The 18,909-nt window shown below is 35.8% G+C and overlaps 1 protein-coding gene across 7 annotated transcripts in view; it reads left to right on the top strand.

Annotated features, from left to right (window-relative positions):
* Positions 1 to 6,215, top strand: part of PCDH7 (protocadherin 7) — a 434,220-nt gene extending 428,005 nt beyond the window's left edge. For 4 of the 7 annotated variants that reach the window (XM_045996329.1, XM_045996319.1, XM_045996309.1 and 1 more), the window contains one exon: positions 2,252 to 6,215. In XM_045996329.1, coding sequence (XP_045852285.1) covers positions 2,252 to 2,628 — 377 coding nt within the window. In that variant the 3' untranslated portion in view covers positions 2,629 to 6,215. The remainder of the gene's footprint in view (positions 1 to 2,251) is intronic. The other 3 variants (XM_045996347.1, XM_045996338.1, XM_045996377.1) reach the window with 2 other exon arrangements.
* The last annotated feature ends 12,694 nt before the right edge of the window (positions 6,216 to 18,909 follow it).

Here is an 18,909-nt window from a genome sequence, read left to right as displayed (position 1 = left end):
AAAAAGGAATGTTTAGAGGAAAATAGGTCTGACCTTGCACTTTGCATTTTTACAAGGGTTTTTCCTATTCAAGGCATTTCAGTCAGCTTTAGATCAACAAAGTATCCCAAGATAGAATATATTCCGGAAAGAACTCCGACTTTGCTCATTTAAACTAACTAGATTACAAAAACCATTCATAAAATTTGCCAATAGTTTGATTTTTAAAATGCATCTAGAACTGTGTGTTTGAGAGACACAGAGGGAATTCGGCATAAAAATATGAATAAGAAAGTGATTTCGCTTTTGATGATAAAATTAATAGGGTCTTCTCACTTAGAAGTCAGATAGCAACACAGCATGTACAATGACAATAAATAATTATCTTTGCATTTTACCTTTGGGGAAGAGAAAAGTTAGTCTAGATTTCCTGTGAAGAGCACTGGCATTTCCTCAGTGAACTCTCAGCACACAGTGTAAAACAATCTCAGGCCATAGTGGTTCAAAAACCAATGGGCTGACAAATGTCAATACTTCAGTTATCCTTCACGGCAGGAAAAAATGGTGTGCATTGGACTGCCTTAATCTGAGAGATCTGAGGCTATAGGCTATTCTGAAATAGCCTATACAAATGATAGTCAAAATAAGAATGTAATGTTCAAGTAGAGAGGATGAGGATGGTGGGTGGAGACAGAAACAGAAGGTATAAATATTTGGGGGATCAATTAAATAAACCCTTCTTTCATTTGAAACCAAATCTACCCAAGATCATGTATAGGCAAATCTCACTGATTCCATCGTTGAGACTGTATTTGCAGAGGTTAAAATCTGTCCATCTTTTAAGCCCAAAGCCTTGTTAAAAAAAAAAAAAGTCATATTATATAAATTGGAGCACAATCATATTATGTTCTTTTGTTTGGCAATAAAATAAACTAAAAATATATTAAATGAAACCCTACAGTTATATTTTAGAATCTGTTGAGGAAGACTGCTTCCCCCCACCTCATTATTTTTCAAATAATAACAAAGTCTGTTAAAAAAATTAATAGTAGGGGCGCCTGGGTGGCTCAGTGTGTTAAACCACTGCCTTCGGCTCAGGTCATGATCTCAGGGTCCTGGGATCGAGTCCCGCATCAGGCTCTCTGCTGGGCGGGGAGCCTGCTTCCCCCTCTCTCTCTGCTTAACTCTCTGCCCACTTGTGATCTCTGTCTGCCAAATAAATAAATACGATCTTTAAAAAAATTAGTAGTAATAAAATACATACTGGTTCTCCAAAGACAGACACATATTAACAATTTACTTACATATACAGGTAATTCTTAATTTCCATCTTTAATTCTGATCCCTAAGAACTATCTAGATATGACTTAGCTTTATAGTAAGGGAAGACATTTCCCATTCCAGTAGGTACCAACAACATTAATTAGGACTATATGTTATTTCATCAAAACCTGAGGAGCTTGACTGCATTTCCCCAACACATTGCATTTCACATAATATTTCTATTCAGCAAACACATTGGCAAATGTGTTTCTATGTGAACATTTAAGAGATTATCCTATAGCACATATAAGGTCATTTGACATGGTGGTTGGGAGGTTGGCGTGGGCTGGGGTGGGATAGGTGATGATATTGTTAGTATATTCACACCCGTAACCTACTTGTACTTTGTTTTTTTTTACTTTTTACCAATTTAGGTCCTTTTTGTCAATTTAGGTCCTACTTCTGAGTCACCCTGATGTTTTAGACTGTATTTTAAATATAAGGTTTTGCATATTTGCATTCCATGAATAATGTATAAGCAGAAAGGAATCCAATTGGCAAAAGTACACGATTTCTGGGATAATTTATAAATACAGAAAATTATCTATTTGGATTTAATAACTTTTCTTATGCATGTGGAAAAATTTATACCTAGCCTAATATACATATGTGCTTTATTTCTACTTGAGAATATACACACGTCTCTGTCTTGTAACAAATGCGTATGTATCTGTCTTCTACATGCTTAAATTTATTAGTTTGTTCATTCCTCTCTTTCCATGATATTTGATGTTTTTGCAAAACCTTATCTTTAGTGGATATGAAATTGAAAACTGTTCTATGGGAATGATGAACTATGGGGTGTAGAAAAAAGGAAAATTATATATATATATATGTGTATATATATATATATATATATATATATATATCCCCCTTCCAATGTTATGCAAATCAAGAAAGTCTGTTGCAGAATGTCTAACTTTAACATCTCCTTCTCCTTGAATTTCAGATTCAAGACCTCTTCCAGATGTAGCCCTGACTGGGAAGTGTACCCGTGAGTGTGATGAATATGGCCACTCAGACTCCTGCTGGATGCCCGTCCGCACTTCTCCAGAGAGGAAGAAGAGCCAGCCCAAACTCTCCACTTTCATGCCTGTTGATGAACGAGGAAGCCAGGAAAAGCTGGCCAATGGCGAGGCCGCCATCATGGGTGACCGCAACAGAAACCTTCTGAACAAAAAGTTGACCTCGTCCTATGAGACCTTCAGTGCAGCTAGTTTCAGCAAAAATGACGAAGCCAACCCTGAGGATATTCCCCTTACAAAAACAGGGGAATACAAGCCATCTCCTGTCAATACTCTCACTAGAAGAGAAGTTTACCTGTAGGTTATGAAGAACAGCAAAGTTCTTTTCATGTATGAGAAGGAGAATAAGGGGCAAAAAAACCTTACAAAGAAAAACCGTTTAATCACAAAGAGGGGGCTACCAAAGAGACAAAGCTTTGCCTGCCACTTCTGCCTCCAGATCAGGCCTTTAGTGATACTGTTAGCCTGATTGTAATGTACAATGTAGAAACCATCCTTGTTACTTGCATGTCTAATCCCCTCACTGATTATTCCCAACACCCGCTATCCCTCTTCCCCATCCCCCTCCAAGGAGGAAAAAAAAAAAAAAAGAAGATGGTTGCAAGTTTCTTTCATGGTAACAAGCCTGATGAGCAGAACACAACACACTCTCATTATCCCTAAGCTGAAGCATGATTTAGTAGTCACTTTGATTTAGTTCGAATGCCATCCGGCTGGTCAAAAACAAAACAAAACAAAACAAAAAAACCCACACAGACAAAAATAAATAAATAAATTAATTAATTAAAAAATAAAAACAAACAAACAAATCAGATAAATGTATTTTAGACATACCATGAGAATATAATTAATCACCATGAAAGGCAATCCCTCCAAAATAATAAAGTCCCTGTAAAGGTACAGTTCTTATTAAGGGGGACTCTACAAGAAGAATATTGAGAATCTCACAGCTTTAAAATTCTAACAAAGACTGACAGCTAGACAGTACCCAGTTGGAGATTGTAGTACCAAATTGACATACGTTGTTCTTTTCAAGTCAGGGGTATCCACTTCAATCCCATACATTCGTCAAATATTCTTAGTATACACCCAATCTTGACCACATGTATCAATTACACTAATTACAACTTGTAAAAATTATATATATATTTTTCAGAACAGCACCGCTGTTATCAACTAGCTGGAACAATGTGTCATTAAAAGGCCAAAGATCACACGGCAGATCAGGGAAATCATGAAGCAGATTTGGTCTTGACTGGAAATCCATTAAGCAACGAAAGCAACTGAACCCATGCACATACAGAAATACTCAAACACTACCTTCTTTTACCTTGTCTCTATACGTGAACACATGCATTCTCTTTTAAAATGGGTTTTCTTTGAAAGCTCAGAAAATGAAAAACTAAAGTGATGTATTTTTGGTATAATAGTAGACAATTAGTTAAGTTTCAAGTTTAGCTTCAAAACCTATTATCAGGGAAATTTCACTTGTAAAAATCATTTTTGTGGGTAGGTAGGGAAAGAAGGATATGTTGGTCTAAAGTCTTTTAAGTTAAAATCACTATTATCATTTTGGAATCCAGGTAATGCGTGCTGGTCTTACTATTTACGTTTCAAATTACCAATTGTATTTTTTGTGTGTTTAAGGCACTCTTTCATATAACACAAGTGCATTAATTTTGATCCTGTACAATATAGCACGATTTCAAGTCTCACAACATTGAAACAAGGTGACACTCTAATTGATTTGTCACTAATGTGATTTTGAACATGATACAATATGTCTTAAAATGAATCTAGATGGAACATGAAAGAAATGAGTTCTGGGCAGTGATATGTCCCCTTGTATGTACATCTCTCGAAGTGGAAAATATGCAATTTTTTCAGTGTAAAAAAATACAATATGCAGATTTGGGGTCATTTGTTCTGTAGAGGATGATTTAACATAATTGGAAATTGAGCTGGGACATTCAGACAGAAGTGACAATCCAGGGACAGAATAGGGGATAACAGGTGAAAAGAGCAAATGTTCCCAACAATGAATGTTTGCAACCTGGTTAAGACATAGCCTGATGGCTCTCTAGCAAACTGTAGAAATAATGTAGCTTTGGATAGTTTTAATCTTTACAGAATTTCTTAGACTATAAGGTGAAACAGCCTGGACCAGAGGTTGTGAACTCACTATAGGTCATCAAAATGTTTATCTTTGAAAACGACTTTTCTGTTTGGTGGGCTACTCTTTTGGGGTCATTTCCTTCTGCTCTTTCTTAAATGGAGTTTTCATTTTGATGTTAGTTTATGTATAATAGGATGAAAGAAGATATGTAATTGAAACAAAAACATTGGACAAAAATATCAATAATTGAACATGTTTATGTTTAATTATTATTTACATGATGGAAAGATGCAATTCTAGTACTCTGTTAGGAAACTGCATTAAAGCAGTTCTGCCTTGTATAATCTGTAAGTACCTATTAAGACAAAATACTTCTAAAGATACTTATGAAATGTATACATATTTTTTCTTGCACGTTACAAAGCAAATACTCAATTGCATAACACAGGTGTTCAACAAACTTTTTTTAATGCATTTATTTTCTTTCTTTCATGAGACACTTGAAGCCATTAGATAGCTCATTTCATTCTATCTTAAGACCCTTCCATTGTTTATAAAGCTAATACGGGTCATACTGGACCTTTGGATTAATTGGATCTACATTCCCCAATGATGTTTGCACCACATTCAAGACAGCCATGTCATTGTCATTTAACTCGTGAGCCTCTCTTTAGAACTAAAATGGGTGTGAAAGAATAAAATTCAGTGTACTGTAAGTATTCTCAGTAATTCTAGTAGAATTAGCTCTCATAACATGTTTATTATATAATGAACTGGCATGACACAGAAATATATTTTGTGTTTGTATGACTTTTATTTTGAATAGGCTAAATCTGGTGCCACTCCATATATAGAGTGCTTTTGAAAAAAATCAATAAAAAGAAACAAAAAAAATAAATGAGTGAATGCAAAACAAGCAACTGTGCCTTTTATACCTGTTGTTATGGTAAAAAAACGGTTGTTGGGTTTGGACAATGAGGGAAAATGGGCTATTCCCAACTTTTTTGATCCTGTATATTTATCCATGTTTATTTTCTGAAAATAATAAATAATATATTAAAAATTTGCCTTCTGACAAACTCAGATAATGGACCAGTCTTAAATATCGTTCATTCATAAAACAAAACTAAGGCATTAACATGGACTGCTTAATTCTGACTAGAAGGCTAAAGCATTTATTATAATAGTAACGCAGAAAGAGATTATCAGGGGTGAAATCAGTCCATTTTGCAAGGTCAAATATTGATTTTGAATTTCTATTCTTTATTTCCTTTTTGTTGTTAATTTTTCTTTTAGCTGCTGTTTCGTTTTGGTTGTACAGTATATAAACCATACGTGTTTTCTGTACACAAGATTCTCAAGTGAACTTTGCATGCATTATACATTAGGACACATTTATAAATTAATAACTATATAAATTTATGTGTATTAAAATTTATGTGTATGTCTGTAGCTTCAGTCTAAAATCTAATGCTCATTCTGACCCTCCAGATATCATTTCTATATGGTTTCTGACTGGCCTGCTGCCTGAGTTTCAGAAAACAAGAGAGGCATTATTTTTATGGGAAGAGTAACTAAGATGGTACTGAAGATGTCTGGCTGAAAGTCTACCCTAGGAAGCTCTCTTAGAGGAAAATAATATAACACACAGACCCGAAGAAACCTCCAAGAATCAAGCCATCCCAAATTCAGGCCTGAGAAATCTGAAGACTGAAGTAGTTTTAGGGATATTGTATCCGCGATAAATATACAATGTGTCCTTAGCGGGGGGGGGGGGGGGGGGGATAAAACAAAAGCAGTGAATATGATCAAGAATATTCTAGAGCTGGTCAGTTGTGACCCAGGCAGAGGTAGATCCAACATCTGGAGGAAGACCTCATACTTTCAGCTCCCTAGGGTTTACTTTCAGACAACTTTTCCTACATTTTAAAGCACTTGCATTCAGCCTGGTACGATCTGTTTGTAATGTTAATCATTGACTATTGTTCTGCTACTTGGATGTTGATAGTGAAGCAGAAAACAATTTATCATCGTTTATTATGAGTCACTATGCACGCAACTATGCTAAACATGGCGAAATGTATGAAACACTCGTCCAACTATTTATGAAATACTTTACATAATTTAATTTGCTTTTGTACAGTTTTATGTAAATAAATTGCTTGTCATTTTTGTCTCTGCAAATTAAAATATAACATGGTCAAATGGTTTCACACTTGTAAGCTTACTTCTCTGTTGACAGGTAATTCCGTTTTGATTGGAGAAGTGAATGGATGCATGTACCAGTGTGATTTAAGATGGTTTGAATTCGGATAAGTTAAGATTGGAGTAAAGAAGATAATGCTGCAGTAATTGTTGATTTAGAGGGCACTGTGCCTAAGGGTCACCTTACTTTGCATTATAACAGAGTAGACCGTGGATTCTGGGCAGTGGAAGAATTCTCTTCATTAATATAAGCATTGATTTTTTCAGGTGTTATTTAGAAAAATTTCACGTTTAAGGTAAAACTAATTCTAAGTCAAAATGTATCTCTGTTAAGGAAATGTTTCTTTTCAACCTAAAATACAGTAGTGAATACAAAAACATTAGAGATGAAAAAAAAAGGCCTTATATCATGTGAGATGTAGAGAAAAAAATTTGAAGCGAAAAATAGAATTTTTACCGAACTCATTTTTCCCTTTAGTTAAGCTTTCTCCGCTTTGAATATTTTTTCCATCAACCAGCACATATATATGGCTACTCTGTTTACTCTTTGTTGTCAGATTATGCCCCTAATTATAATGACTATCTTCTCTATTTATTTAATGGTATTATTCAAAGAGGTGAATTCTCTCCTTAAATTGAACCCAGAGACTTAAAAGGGAGAAAAAAAAAATACTTTCTACATATATAAATAGATTCTATGGAATTTTTGTCCCATCTCACAACAGCACTGCAAACACCTACCTATACAGGAAATTAGGCATTCTGAAGAGCCTTCCATGAAAGTTTCTCTACCGTTTTTTCCTTGCTCTTGGATGAAAATCCAATGTACTTTATATAGAATGACATATTCTTTCTTAAATCAAAGATAACTTTGTAAATTGATAGTGGCTGGCAGCCTTCCTTCTCCGAAGAAGGAATTAAGAGTGAAGTATGGTGAGAAAGTCTGCCTCACGTTGTAATGAGGTGAAGGAATGACATGTGCATTCATTTGGCTTTCTGCATTTCTAATGGTGAGAATCGAACATCAATACGTAAGTCAGTGGAACGGTACCTAAAATGAAATCAGTGTGTATTCATGTTTTAAATGTTCTATTTAGATTTGACAAATACATATTTCTCTTTACCCTAAAATTGCAATCTTAGGTTAAAAATATATTCTTTTAAAAAAACTCAAAACTTGTAAAAACACAGTGATACATTTAGAAAGAAGGTAGACATGAACGAAGGCAACAAAAGTTGTGTGCGTCTCTTCCAAGGCTTAGGTCTCATTATTCTACCATTTCTGATTCGTTGGAAGAGTTTCATCTAGTTACTTAGAAACTTGACTTAGCACAACAGTATCTTACATTTATAGCACACGTTATGGTTTACAAATGTTTTACAAATTCCCGTAATACCTGCAATAGAAGGTGAAAAAAACTGTTAGATGAGCCATACATAAAGGATTTTACTTTTATTGAATTGTTCTCAGATTGGATAAAAACTGAACATAAAGTTCTTCCAATATTAATATTTTCCCCCTGCTAGCTCATGTACCAATCAAAACATTTTGCATGATTTAACAGAGTGACAAGGAAAAGAATTCTCCTTACTTACCTGAAAAAAACAGGCATTTGTAAAGTGGGAATTTGGGGGATGGGGGCACTAATTATGCAGACTGGCAGGTAATTATCTTCATTTGGCACCGCACAACATACCTTGGCAGTAATTGTAATTTGTATGGGATTTCTGACAGCAGATTATAAATCTTGAAAACAGCATAGCCTAATTTCTTCCTGCTGAATACCCCTGGCCTAACCTATCAGGCCATGAGGTTTTGATGGACATTGGCTGGACAAACAGTCTAGGTGTGAGGATTTGAATGATCACAACTGACAGCATTATCAAAATTGATCAGATAATTATAGAATTCCCAAATTTACTTTGGTTTCAACAGGATGATTTCACAAAGAAATTCATTTATTGATTTTTTTTTTGTCTCATCCTTTTTCTGTTTTTGTAATTTTTTTTTCTGTGTCCCCATCTCAATGCTCTTTGCCATCCTTTATTTGCTCTGTGTTCTTCCCCTTTCCAAATTAAACCTAATTTTCCCTGGAGGTGGTTGAATGTTAGGTAGCTAACCAAGGACTAGAGGATTTGCAATCCAATCAGCTTTATTTTAATGGAAATTTACAACATCACTACTTGAGCTCTTAGAAGGCAGGGTGAATAGGGACTGAACTTATATTTGTTTATTTTCTCTTATCTTTATTCCTACTCTAATACTTGTTTATAAACTGCATGGAGGAAGGTGATTAACAAAGATAATATAAATTTTCCAAGCTGCAGGGAGTGAGGAAAGGATGTGAATGTAAAATGTGGAATACTAAACATTTATGTTCTCCTTTAACACTAACTTTATTTTTTTTTAAAGATTTTTTATTTATTTATTTGACAGAGAGAGATCACAAGTAGACAGAGAGGCAGGCAGAGAGAGAGAGAGAGGGAAGCAGGCTCGCCGCTGAGCAGAGAGCCCGATGCGGGACTCGATCCCAGGACCCTGAGATCATGACCTGAGCCGAAAGCAGCGGCTTAACCCACTGAGCCACCCAGGCGCCCCTAACTTTATTTTTTACTACTGTAAAAAATAGTTTTGCTACTGTTAAATGGAAATTTTATTAATTGGTTGAACTTAATATGTGCGACCCACACAGATATAATTTTGTCTAGTTATTTTAACTGCTCTCAGATATAATTTTGTCTAGTTATTTTAACTGCTCTGGAAAGATGTAGAAATGCTTAATTGTTCATAAATGTAAAATTTGCCCCCAACACTCTCAGGTGATGGTAAACAAAAAATCATAGTTTATTCATGATGTTCAGTTTTATTTTTTTCCACTAAAAGTTATGATTCAAGTGATCCTTTTCCAGAAAGGTCATAAGAAAGATGCACGAGGTCAACAGATAAATGTCAGATATAATCTTAGAGATTAATATGGGTTTTGAAAAATAAAAACGTTAATCAATGTGCCTAATTAAAAAAAAAAAGAGAGAGAGAGTTCACTAAAGAAACACCTGTATAAGCAATCTAAAGAAAGAGAGAAAAACAAGGTGTTTTATTTTGATAATTTAATTGAAAGTACATTACAATATCCCAGACTTAGTAAAATTAGTAGTAACTTGAATGGATAATGTCAGGGTTTTTTTATAAGTGTGTTTTATAGAGTATTACACAGAATATTTTTATTGCAGTTTTATGGATTGCTATAAAAATTTGACTGTGTATTTAAACCATCTTATAATACCTTTATGAAGAGGAAGGGAGGGCAAAAAAAAAAAAAAAGTAGAAAAACATAAAGAAGTAAAATAAGAAGATGGCCAGGTCACTTACTTAGTTTTAACACTGCTTTTTCTTTTGTTTTCTTTTCTTTTCTTTTTTTAAAAGATTTTATTTATGTGTTTGTGAGAGAGATAGAGAGAGTGAGAGAGAGAGCTCAAGCAGCGGAAACAGCAGGCAGAAAGAGAAGCAAGCGCCCCGCTAAGCAAGGAGCCCAATGCCTGAACTCAATACTGGGACCCTGGGATCACGATCTGAGGTGAGGGCAGAGGCTAAACCGACTGAGCCCTCCAGGTGTCCCTTAACATCTGCTTTTCAGAGACAAACAATTATTTGAATGTTTTCCAGACTCTACAGTTTTTCTAGTATACACTTGATTAGTATTTCTTTAGTGTTTATGATTCACTGAGAGACCGTAGAGTTTTAGAAATAGAGATATTCTATGATTTTTTTAAAGATTTGAGTTTTACTAAATGAGGTTCAAAGTAATCTTTCAGCATAGTTTTCAGTGATAATTCTCAACTGAAGCTGAATTTAACAGAATAAAATGTTTACTTTGTAAGTCAGAATTTATCCACATATTGTGGGGACAAATACATTTCTCTGGAGTCCAAAGGGATCATTTCTTTACTTTTCTTTACAGGGGTCTATATCTTACTCAGTTGTGGGAAAAACCAATTCAGAGATTTGGGTGAAAAGCAAAGTATTAAACAATATGAATGATTAGAGTAGAAGATATAAACATATACAAAGGTTCGCAAACTTTTTCTCTATAGGCCCAGATGGCAAGTATTTTAGACTTTGCAATTCAAGAAGTAAAATCAAAGATATTGTGTAGGGGTTTATATGCTGAGAACGAAACAATTTCTAGGTTTTTTTCAATCATTGAAATGCATAAATCTATTCTTTTTTTTAAATTTTTAAAAAAGAATTTATTTATTTGACAGACAGAGATCACAAGCAAGCAGAGAGGCAGGCGGTGGGGAGGGGAGCAGGCTCCCCACCAAGCAGAGAGCCTGAAGCAGGGGCTCCATCCCAGGACCCTGGGACCACAACGAGAGCCGAAGGCAGAGGCTTTAACCCACTGAACCACCCAGGCACCCCCATAAGTATTATTCTTAACTGAGGAGATAAACAAAAGCACAGCAGTGGGCTGCATGCGAATTATAGTTTGCTGACCCTACCATATAGGAAACACTTCTTCAATTGATACTAATATTGTAGAATTCATCACTAAAATTCCTCTTCTTATACCTTAATTATGTCCCTGTTCAACCAGGACATTACTGGTTCATCTCTTTGTCCAATAAAGTCACTAAAAATCACCCTCACATGTTAGTTCATGTGGTTACCCTAATTATCAGAGTCATTCATGCCCATCAACCAGCAACGTAAAAATCTCATCCCTAGAGATGAGATAGACTTTGTAAGAGATGCAAGTAGATGTGCATAAAGTCTTCAGGCATCTTGAAAGAGCTCATAATCTTCTTAATGCAGGAATCATCATGTCCACTTCATAAAAAATTCCGAAAGTGTGTCTTACTTTGGAAGTTCCAGTTTGGTTTACGGGTAGGAGATTTGCCTTTTTCCTTTGGATCAAAAGCTGTAAACTTCCACTTAAATGTCACAGATAAGAGCTCATTATATTATGTTCAGTAAAAAATAGTATAAAGTCTCATATTTAGAGTTTAATCTACTCAAAACAAAAAGAAGAAATACTATGACTAATGTAATGAAATTCTTGAGATGGGTGACTTTTTTATTCTCTTTTATGTTTCCAAATTGTACACTTGACCAGGTCTTACATTAACAATATAAAAAGTGAACATTTTGAAGTATTCTAAAATTATGGGCAGTTGAGTGAATACATTTAAGAGTAATAAAAGAAACAATTTAACTTCAAAAGACTGGATGCAGGGCACCTGGGTGGCTGAGTTGGTTAAGTGGCTGACTGGATTTTGGTTCATGTTATGATCTCAGGGTCCTGGGATGGAGCCCTGCATTGGGCCCTCTGCTCATCAGGGAGTTTGAGTCTCCCTCTCCCTTTTCCTCTTCCCCCACTCATTCTTTCTCTCTCTCTCTCTCTCCTCTCAAATAAATAAAATCCTTAAATTTATCTCCTTCCAAAGAAAGTTGTATTTTTTTTAAAGATTTTTTTTTTTTAAAGATTTATTTATTTGACAGAGAGAAATCACAAGAGAGGCAGGCAGAGAGAGACGAAGGGAAGCAGGCTCTCCGCTGAGCAGAGAGCCCGATGTGGGACTCGATCCCAGGACCCCGAGATCATGACCTGAGCTGAAGGCAGCGGCTTAACCCACTGAGCCACCCAGGCGCCCCTTTTTTAAAGATTTTATTTATTTATTTGACAGACAAAGATCACAAGTAAGCAGAGAGGCAGGCAGAGAGAGAGGTGGAAGCAGGCTCCCTGACAAGCAGAGAGTGGGGCTCGATCCCAGGACCCTGAGATCATGACCCGAGCCGAAGGCAGAGGCTTTAACCCACTGAGCCACCCAGGCGCCCCAGAAAGTTGTATTTTTAAAAAAATGTTAGATTATCATTCCACTGTGACATTTGACATTAGCTTTTTCCTACTCCAGTAAAGTAAATATATGCTACCTAACTCCAGAGTTTGATGTTACCAAACCAGTGTGAAGGAAATTGTCTTCATGTAAAGCCTAAATATGAACTCTGCTAAGCCCGTAAATTAAATGCAAAATTTATATTTTGAAGAAAGTAATATATAACCATGCAGTAAAAAGATGGACAACAGTGAACTTATCATCTAATATTTAATCAACATAGAAAACATGGATGGGTGCTTCAGTATATAGATGAGATTATTTCAATATGATTTCTCCAATATGACTGTGGCTGAAACTTCCAACTGGGAACGTTGGTAAATTTGACTGTATAGTTGTCAGGGGTAGTTGATTTGGCTAAACCTCTGGAAATGAAACTATTGAAAAAGCTACTATAAAAATCTATGTCTAGTATAAGAAACAATGAACATTCTCATTGACTAAAATAATGTGGGAACACAAGTGAAGAAAAGAAAAGATAAATTCTCAGTCATAATGGACAGGTACAATCATCCCAAACATGGTTTGAGAAGTTAAAAAGGGCAGTTGAAAATGCTACTATATCGAAAAACTTTCTTCAAGGCTATAGATGTTATTGCAAAGAAAGTGAACAGGATGCATAATACAGCTGTTATCCAAAGAAACTTCTCCTTCAGTGAGCCCTTTTTTTTTTTTTTTTTTTTTTTTTGCTAGTACTTAAGCTATGCGCCTGTTATGTCAATTCCTGGGATGCATAGAGAGATGTTTAGTATACTGCCTGTTGACGTATTTCCTTAAATTGTCTGGCATACTCCAGGCTCATTTTTCTGTTTTTTTTTCCATCTTTTATTAAATGAAAACAAATAGTATAACAGATGATTTGATTTTTCTCTCTGCTTAGGATTTATATGTACTTCACAGACAGCATTTTGTTATCCTCAGGTTTAAAGGCTCTAAGTCATCAGAGAAACACTCCCACTTGACTATAAATGTAAGTCAGATGATTATAATGACAGTGTCACAGGTGGAAAAATAATCTTCAGTCTATTGTAATCAGATCCAATGCTGACAAAGAAGCATACATCGCTTTGGGGTTTCATTGGAGATGAAGGCACCAATTTATATTTTAACCCTTTGAGAAGGGCAGGAAGAGCCATAAACAGAAGGAGTTATACTGAGGTTCAGATTCTACCTGTGTTACAAATATTAAAAAATTACTCAGGATAGTGGATTGGAGCCAAACTGCCAGAAGCAATTTGGCAATGGCATTTGTATTGCTTGTTTATATACACACACACACACACACACACACACACACATATATATATATATACACATACACACGGTGTGCATGTGTATGTATATATATATTTTTTTTGAGAAATATTTGCCAGTATGCTTGATACTAAAGAAACAGAGTTGAATAAGATATGCTCCATGCATTCAAGAAAGATGTTACTGGGAGCACTGGTAATACTAAATGCAAGTATGAATACCACAGGAGAAAAATGCAAACGGTTCTTAGGACATAAAGAAAAAACAAAACAAAAATGGTCTGGCTAAGGCACCTGGGGAGGCTGATAAAGAAGGTTTATAAAGGTTAACATGGAAATATTAAGAGTAGTTAAACAGGCAATAAGAAGAAAATAAATAGTCCAAGCATAGGAAATAGCTACGCTAATAGCTAAAGGTAGGAAAACAGAAATCAGAGATTGTACCTGTGTGTTCCGTATTCCCAGAGCACCATGGGGAGGGACAGGAGTCCCTCCATCCCACATTACAGCAGTCTTGCAAGTGCCCTACTTCAGTTCCATTTTTTACACCCACACTGTATATGATTTAATCTTTCACATTATTTTGGTATATCAACTATGGTAGATATCTGCTCTTCTCATCAATCAAGCATTCTTTCTATGTTATTTTATTAAAATCACCTCAGTTTTCTTTGGCAGTTGCTTGCAGTTAAGGTTCTCCAGTTTCTTGTGGCCACGGGTTAGATAGGTGACACATTTGGGGGCCAACTTGACCCTCTCTCCAAATCAGAGGCAACCCAAGGACAGAAAATGGTTTGGATTTATCAATCCTGATATTGATCCCCTAAAGGTTATTCCATAATGTCTGCATCCTAGAGCACCAGAATTGTTTTCAAAAAGCCCTGCAAGAGTTTACCTACCACCTGCCTTTTATTGAACATGTTAATCCTAATGCCTGCAGTATGTGCTTAATGACATTGAAGAGAAAACCAAATACTTGAAAACAGGAAACAGATGCATGTTCTCAGTGTTCTATTCATACCACTTTATCTTTCCACCTTTCTGGTAGTATCTGCCCCAGATTCCTCATGGCTACTGTGTGCCACAGTCAGGTGTATTCAATATTCCAGAACTTGCCTTATATAGTTCAGTCTCTAGGTCATTTTCCCCAATCTCCAAAGGTGTGCTTCCCCAAATACTGTGCATGGTACAATGTGTGGATCAAGCTTAGATTCCCTATCACTTTCTCCTACTACCCAGCTCAAAATCATCTCTCTGTTTCTTGAAACTCTAATTTGAGGGATAAATAACATTTTTCCTTCATCATTTCCTACAGAAGAGAGTTTCCCTAAAATATTCCTGGTTTCTTGTCCCGCATCCCACTCTTCCTCACAGCAAAAGAACAAACTGATTTATAGATGAGAGATATTTGCCCATTTTCTTTTTTGAATCCAGAGAAATTTTTTAAATAAATAAATAAAAACCCATGAGGATTTTTTTTTCCACTTCCTTGTTGGAATCTTTACTTGCATTTATTTATGTCCCCGTCCCATGGATCTTGCTACATAGAGAAAGAGAAGGGGATAGAGTAGAAGATGGAGATAGAGAATGTAAAGGTTTTTCTTCAGTTTCCCCAGATTTCCTTTACACAAATGATGAAAGAATAGTGCCACTTAAGAGTCCCAAGAATGAAAAAAAAAAAAAAAAAAAAAAGAGTCCCAAGAATGATGAAATCTCAAGATTCCCAAGATTTGTAAAACACCTTAATGTCTTGTCTTTGTTTTTGAGGTCTCTCTTTTATAGGGAAAATTATGTTCCAATATTAAAAGGTTTTCACAACTGACATTACATGTCATTATGGGGTAATAATCTTGGAAGTAACCTAGCACATTTTCTGCTAAATCATTCAGCATATTTCAACAGTTTCAACATTCACTAATGCACTAATTTTGAGTGACTGATTGCCAATTAATAGTTAACCTTATTCATTGTTCTGGAAAAGGTACTGTTATTTGCAGTAATGTAAAGAGCCAAAAAAAAGCAGGGGGGGGGGGATCATAGCATCTGTCCTTAGAATCATAACTGTATTATATGTTCTAGGTTTTATATGTAACAATCAATTAGTAGACCACAAACACATGCACACACCCTCTGTCTGCTCTTTTTATTGTTTTTATACATCTCAATGTCTACATATATAAGATGGCATTAAGTGTTGTAAATCATTTGAGATAAATAGCTGCCTGTATGTTTAGCTATGATATTTTTTTGAACCTGGGCAATGGTTAAGAAGTTTATAGTAAAGAAGAGCATGTATTATTGAAACAGTAGAAAAGAGAGTCTATAAAAATGAGAAGAACTAGAAAAGAGTGAGCTGATGGCAGGTCCTCATGCTTGTGATGAAAAATAAATTTGCTTAGATTTCCTTTCCATAAGCTGAAATGTAAGTGATGTGAGTTTTAGTTAACTTGGAGGACAGGAGGGAACTGGTGGAAAGCCTAGACATTTCTTAATGTGGGTTTAATTGCATGCTTCAGAATGAAAACAGTTACAACGATGATACAAGCCATGGTAATGGTTCATGTTCCAGGCTCTGAGTGTAGTACCATCTTGTAATTATGTCTAAGCAAATAGAAAAATTAGCTTTTCCTCTATTTTCAGATGGGGAGACGGAGTCTCAGTCAAGTTAAATTACTCGGCTATGAACGAAAAGATCTAGGACTCCCAAACCATGGATGAATGACTTCGAGGCGCACACATTCTGTGTGCTTAATTGCTGTCCCCCGTCATCGTCTAGTGAGAACTTCCAGAGCTGCTTCTGTAACCGTGTCTTATGCCGAGCATTTTCTTTAACTGAGCATGCGCCGTGAGGACCAGGCGAGGGTTTCTTTCTAAGCAAAATTTCTCAACGGTGACACTATTAACACTTTGGCTTTGTGTTGTGAGAGGCTGCCCTGGCCATCCCTGGCTTCCACTCATTAGACACCAAGGACACCTCCTCCTCAGTCATTCAATAAAAAATGTCTCCTGACAAAGCAAAATGTCACCACCCCCACACCCCAGTTTTTTTTGGGGGGGGGGTCAAAATTGTGCTTGATTGAAAACCACTGCTCTAGAGGTTCATTTGCTCTTTAATCTGACCAATTCCAGGCCAGAGTTTCGACTTTTGAGAAACAAATATGTGTTTTGTGGTATTTTATATGGTACACAATAATGTAGAATTTTTGTGTGTAGACATAAAGGTGCCTTTTTCCTAATCCAGTGAGCCATTTAAGAGCAAAAGAATGCAGACGGTATTCATGTTCTGAACCAGACTCAATTTTATATGCATATATTAAAAAAAAATTCTTTGAAAGGAACTCTCTTTGTCTCTCTTTCTCTCTGTTTTCTTCTTCGCTGGATTTACCCACTCATCCTTGAGCCCTCTACCCCTTCTTTCTTCACTGCCTTGCTGCTTCCCTCCTTTCTTCGAGTCAGATCTCTCTCCCTCCTTTCTTCTTTTTTCCTCCTTGTGCCTCTCTCACCCTCCCTTCCACTCTTCCTTACTTCTCCTCTCCCTCTACTCCTTTCCCTCATTCCTTCCTTTCTCCTTCCCTTGATGAAGTAAGTTAAAAAGAAACACACTTTTCAGTAGTACATACTTTTAACTTAGTCTTGAATGTTCTAGTCAATTTTAGTAATTATCAAAAAGCAAAATGTTTGAGAGATTGTGTGAACATTTAGACTCCAGAATGATCTATATTATGTATGTAGAAAAATATAGTTTTGGAAATATACTTTATTTTAAGAGAAAATTACATCCCACCATTGAGATTGAGATCAAAAAGAAATAATTGCTATCAATGATGCTTGAACTTAAAAATTTTTCTGTACTACCTATATTTTTGCACAGATAACATTTTCATGATATTTTTTATTTTTTTAAAATTTTTTACTAATATAAATTCAATAGAGAGTGCTTGGTCCAACAATTTAAATGACATTAAACACAAAAAGCCAAGGATATTCAGAACCATTTAATACCTGTTTAAAAAGCCATTTTCTTCTTTCTGTATTCCTTTGGTCAATGGGAATACCAAGAGAGTTATGATGAAAAGAAATGGTATTTTCTTTCACATTTTTTTTCTTATTTGATGAGGAAACTAAGAGTTTTTAAGTGATAAAAGGAATCCAAGTGCAGTAAGTACAGATTAAATCAAAGGTCAACAGTCCATACTGTCTAGGCAACAAACATAATGGAATTTAAAGTCAGAAGGCTGTTTTTTTTTTTTAAAGATTTATTTATTTGACAGAGAGAAATCACAAGAGAGGCAGGCAGAGAGAGAGGAAGGGAAGCAGGCTCTCCGCTGAGCAGAGAGCCCGATGTGGGACTCGATCCCAGGACCCCGAGATCATGACCTGAGCTGAAGGCAGCGGCTTAACCCACTGAGCCACCCAGGCGCCCCTGTTTTTTTTTTTTTTTTTTAAGATTTAATTCTTTTGAGAGAAAGAGAGAGAGAGAGGTGGGGACGGGAGCAGATGGAGAGAGAGAGAGAGAATTCTAAGCAGACACATCCCAATACATCTCATGACCCCCAGACTACAACTCCAGCCAAAATCAAGAGTCAAAGGCCTAACCAACTATGCCACCCAGGTGCTCCATAGTCAGAATGTTTTGTTTATTTTTGATCACTTCAGCTATGTTCACACTGTATTGAAAAGTCATATAGATGTGACTATCTGATATAGAAAATCCATTAATAGATTCTAATAAAAAATGTTATCCCTGAAATAATTTGAAATCTTAGCAAGTTAATTGGGGGACGAGGAGAATGCCAACTTTCTTAGCAAGTTAATTGGGAAGTGGGGAGAATGTCAACACTGCTTACAAGCATGTAAAAAGACCACATAATTCTATTCTTTTTGAAACTACTCTTTTCTTACACCTCTTAATGAATTCATGTTTAGAGATAGTTTCATTTGTATCTCTGAGCTGGGGCAGAAGCAGAGATAAATCCTTATTCTATATAAAAACAACCAGTGGTCTCCTTCTTGAAATTTTTCTGAATTTTGATCTCTGTGTCTATGTCGTAAGAGTAGGCAGTAAGGAGATCACATTTGAAAGATTTCTTCTACCTACAACTAACTAGGATAA

Source organism: Meles meles, chromosome 2, assembly GCF_922984935.1.
Source record: "Meles meles chromosome 2, mMelMel3.1 paternal haplotype, whole genome shotgun sequence".
Taxonomy (NCBI): domain Eukaryota; kingdom Metazoa; phylum Chordata; class Mammalia; order Carnivora; family Mustelidae; genus Meles; species Meles meles.
Note: the sequence above shows the minus strand (reverse complement) of the source record. Positions and strands in the feature narration are given on the sequence as shown.